Source organism: Peromyscus eremicus, chromosome 1 (genome assembly GCF_949786415.1).
Source record: "Peromyscus eremicus chromosome 1, PerEre_H2_v1, whole genome shotgun sequence".
Taxonomy (NCBI): Eukaryota; Metazoa; Chordata; class Mammalia; order Rodentia; family Cricetidae; genus Peromyscus; species Peromyscus eremicus.
Genome location: NC_081416.1, coordinates 122,354,086 through 122,358,818, shown reverse-complemented (window position 1 = coordinate 122,358,818; position 4,733 = coordinate 122,354,086). Strand labels below are relative to the sequence as shown.

The 4,733-nt window shown below is 43.1% G+C and overlaps 1 protein-coding gene across 1 annotated transcript; it reads left to right on the top strand.

The window, feature by feature from the left end:
- Nucleotides 1–3,735: 3,735 nt before the first annotated feature.
- On the top strand, nucleotides 3,736–4,167 carry LOC131902291 (large ribosomal subunit protein eL31). The gene has a single exon (XM_059253314.1). The coding sequence runs from the start codon at nucleotides 3,758–3,760 to the stop codon at nucleotides 4,133–4,135; it is 378 nt and encodes a 125-aa protein (XP_059109297.1). The 5' UTR covers nucleotides 3,736–3,757; the 3' UTR covers nucleotides 4,136–4,167.
- The last annotated feature ends 566 nt before the right edge of the window (nucleotides 4,168–4,733 follow it).

The following is a 4,733-nucleotide window of genomic DNA, read 5'->3' as shown; positions in this document are numbered from 1 at the left end:
TTTGCAGTAGGTTGTCACCAGCAAATGATGCTTGGATTTATCTGTCAGCCAAGTGGAAACCTGTTGAGACAGATATAAACTAGGAACAGGAGTTAAAACTTATGAACTTATTTGGAGCTTTTAGACCCATAGTCTTAGTAATTGTAGTATTATCAATTTGCCCTGAAATCCATAGTGTCTTTTTTATCTAGAGAACCAAATATAGACTGGACTGAAATTTCCTTGGCCCAATGAAAAGCATCTGTAAGTCTATATTTAGAACCTGTTTATCTTTTTTAAAGAGACTTATTAGCTTTAATTAATTAATCCATTGATCAATCAATTACTAAGCTGAGAAAGCTATAGCTAGTCCAGTCATCAATGTCATCAAAGATCTGAGAAGGATAAACTTTACCTGAGTGCAGACTTTTAAGTCTATTTAAAAAAACAACATAGACTATCCATTTCCCAGACTGTCATCATCCCAGGCTCCTATAGTCTTTATAGTGTTGGCAGGACAGGTGTCAGGACAGCATTGTCCACAATTCAGGTGGCATCTTCTTGTCGTTGTTTCATATCTTCTTTGGAGACCTTGGGAGTCATTGCTAGGAGCTGGGGAGCTCAGAGTCTCTGTTTGCTATAGTAAGCTTTTTATCAAATAATGTAAATGCCATATTCATCAGATCTTTCACAGGTTTGAGGACCATTATCTATTAAATGTATCTGAGCCAAACAAATCTAGGCCTAATCTTGAAAATATCTCTGTTTGGTAACAATAACCAGGCCAATTTGTTCTCCTATAGAACAAATTGTATTAGTCAAATATACCTCTTAGTTTTTTGTTTTTTTGTTTTTTTTAAAATAGAACAGTTTATGCTTTAAACTAGTATCTGAATAGCCAGATGACTAGTATTAACTTGCATTTCTTAACACAAAGGACATGCAAACTCAGACATTCAAAACCAAACATACATGTGGCCACATTTTTCATTCATACCTGTAGAGTAGACAGACATTTTTACAACTATGACCCTTTGGAGTCTCAATGTAACAGCAGAATAGCAAGACAAAGAAATCTGAAACATGTTTCATTTTTTTTTATATATATATATCAAGTCATTTTTTATAAAAACATTATTTTTTATCTTAACCAACAATAATTTGAAACCAATTCTCTTAAATGATGGTAAGTATTTGTAACCTACTGAACTCAAATGACCAAAACCCATTGTTATGCCCAGATTGCCCCCAAAGAAGCCACCTGGAGACTTAGATCGAGAAGTTTGGGATGTTTTATGACCACTTATTGAGGTCCTGTGGAAACAAAAGCATAATTTTCCCAGTATCTTGAACTGGTAATTTAACATTTCTTTTTAAGCAATACCAGGACAGAGAAGGGTTAACAAGAGAAGTGGCTGGCCGGCAGAAGAGACCTTGAAGTTATCACAGTAAAGGAAGGGAGGGTCAGATTCTCTCTTTAGTGTTCACACAGTTTTTGTCAATTGCAGGCAGTCCCCATTGCCCTGTCCAAAGCTCCCATCTTTGCCCGCCTGTACCGAGAGCACGCACCCCCACCCTCATGAGAGCAGCCAGCTGGCTGCAGTCCTGATAGCAAGAGAGCTACGGAGGGACGGAGGTGGCCTTTGCTATACCTCTCTCTCCTCCTCTTCCTCTAGGAAAATAAGGGAGGTTAGCAGACAGAAACAAATAACATTTACACAGACAATCCAAGAACCAGAACATCAGCACTGAGATGACGGCCTCATTCACAGCCAGCAAGCCCCTCCTGCAGTATGCAAGCCCCACCTGGCAGAAGCTACCTGTTTATCTCAGTTCAATCGGGGAGTGGGGGTGGGGAACTCAGTTCCCTCTATTGTGGCTCACACATCCTTCCAGTGGGCTAGGCAAAGGTCTAGTAGAGAAGAAGGGAACTGTCCCATAGCGTCCCTCACAGTCAAGTCAACAATGAGAGCAATTAATACATTACACACAAGACCAAGGGCACACGAAAAAACTTTGCCCCAACAAGACAACCAACAAAGCTCCAAGAACAATGACAGCCTGACATGCTCTGGGGGGGGGGGTAACCCTCCAGGCTCAATCACATCAAAAACAATCCAGACTCGAGGATCTCTGTCCTTGATCAAACAGACATCAGGGGCTTCCACATCCCTGTCAGTCAGACATGCACCTTTTTTGTTTTGTTTTGTTTTGTTTTGTTCATACACTTTATTATTCTGTGACAGTTCTCTCTCTACATAGCTTCTACTCTGCTCTCATGTCTAGCTCCTTTCTTGACTGATTTCTCTATATTTATCTACCTCTAGGTTCTATCTTAATTCCTTCATATAGTTCTGACCCTTCTAGGTTCTCATCTATCTAGTTCTTTCCCCTATCAGCTCCTCTCCCATCTCCTTCTCTCTCATCTGGCTCTTTCTCATCTTGTTCTTCCCCATCTGGCTCTTCCTCATCTTCCATCTCATTCCTCTAGTTCTCTCTTTTAGCCCTTCGATCTAGTTCTTCCCCATCTCAGTTTGTTCCTCTCAAGTTCTTACCCATCTAGTTCTTCCATTCTCTTTTTTCTTTTTCTTTCTGTGCCCTGGAAGTCCCGGTATATAAAAGGGAGGGTCCAAGCTAAATTGTGTAAAGCTATTACTTAACATCCACCTCTCCTAGGCGGTGTCTCCTTGTGGAATTTACCTTAAGTCAGGAGACTTGTATGTGGGTGGTTATCACTGTTAGTCCTCGGAAATTGGGTGACCACCTGGGCGGTGTCTCCTTGTGGAATTTACCTTAAGTCAGGAGACTCACCTGTGGGTGGTTATCACTGTTAGTCCTCGGAAGTTGGGTGACCACCTGGGTGGTGTCTCCTTTAGTCCTTGAAAATGGCTAGGGGAGATATCTGATTCCAGAGAAAGCCTTTCCTGGGGCTGTTCTCCAAATGCCTGGAATGTGTGTGTCTAGAGAGTGATCAGTGCACATTGTTAGCCCTTCTTAGGGAAAAATCAATTGGGAAAACTATGAAGGCACACATGATTTTTATAACAGAATACATCTGATATATAACAAGCCAAGTAACACCAAAAACTCCTTGGGATTTGGCTTCCTCTGGAGGAATTCTCTGATCCCTCCAGGTAGTGACTTTGCCATAACCAGCTGAGTTCTTAAGATATATTCCTGCGGCCTGCAGCAGTTCTCCTTTTTTCGTTTAGTTAAACAATTTTTTTTTCTTTGAAGAGAAGGAGAGAGTAAAGTAACAATGATCACAACAAAACATAACAAAAAAACCCACAAAATGGCTCTGACAAATTCCCGGGACAAAATACAAGGTGGCACTTCCTCCCATTGTGGGGGAAGATACCCAAAGATGCTCCTAAACCAAATCGTCACCTCTGAGGTGGCCTTAGGGCTCTGGGACGTCTCCCTTCGCCGCCAGGTTCACTGTCCGGACACGTCTGCCCCAGTGAGAGCCTGCAAAGTACAAATCGATCGACTGGTACAAAACAAAAGTAACATGACAGAGACACAGACAGGACAGAGAGCGCTCTTACCGGTAGATGTCAATAAACCTCTGGACCCTTGGGTGTCAGGCAGGGGGAGTTTGAGAGAAAATCCTCTGCAAGGGCTAGTAAATGTGAAACACGCCCATCTCCCTCTGCTTCCTTTAGAACATCTCTAATCACACCATAAAAACTAAAAAAGGCGTTGGGGACATTTTCCCTGTCTCTGAGTAATTTGTTAATATCTTTTCCAGCCTTTCCAACTTGGGCCCGGCAGAATGGCTCCCGCAAAGAAGGGTGGCGAGAAGAAGAAGGGCCGTTCTGCCATCAACGAGGTGGTGACCCGAGAATACACCATCAACATTCACAAGCGCATCCATGGAGTGGGCTTCAAGAAGCGTGCCCCTAGGGCACTCAAAGAAATCCGGAAATTTGCCATGAAGGAGATGGGTACTCCAGATGTGCGCATTGATACTAGGCTCAATAAAGCCGTCTGGGCCAAAGGAATAAGGAATGTTCCATACCGTATCCGTGTACGTTTGTCCAGAAAACGTAATGAGGATGAGGACTCACCAAACAAGCTCTACACATTGGTAACTTACGTACCTGTTACCACATTCAAAAATCTACAGACAGTCAATGTGGATGAGAACTAAGCTGCAGAGTGTCAAATAAAGTTGGAGAACTACCTTCACAAAAAAAAAAAAAAAAAAAAAAAAAAAAAATCTTTTCCAACCTTGTTCCAAGTCAGAGGGTGAATTCCTGGTCCATTAATCACTAACCAGGGACATTTCTCCTCCGCATATTGGAAGAATTTTATCAAATCCTTTTTCTTAACTCTTATTCCTTTCTCCCTAAGATTACCTTTTCATCTCCTTTAGAAAAACAGCCTCTTTAGATAAATTTTTGCCCATGATCGATGGGACGACATACTTACCTCAAGACTCTCCCGCGTTGCACGAGTGATGCGGTCCGGGCGTCTCTACCCTAATCCTCTCCGGGGCCCCTTCCGTTGTCCGTCGTCCGGCAGGTCACCGTGCCTCGAGCCCCACGTTGGGCGCCACTTGCCCGGTCCCGCGGGCCAGGTTATTTGATGAGACCCGAGGAGGCACCTCCTGAAAGATCAATGGGGGCGAGAGAGAAAGGAGACCAGGCGCATAAAGGAAGACAGAGACATTCTGAGTTGCGTCGAGGTCTCGTTTATTGACTGGGTGTTGAAGCTTATAAACAGGGCTTCAGGCAGGGAGGGGGAAC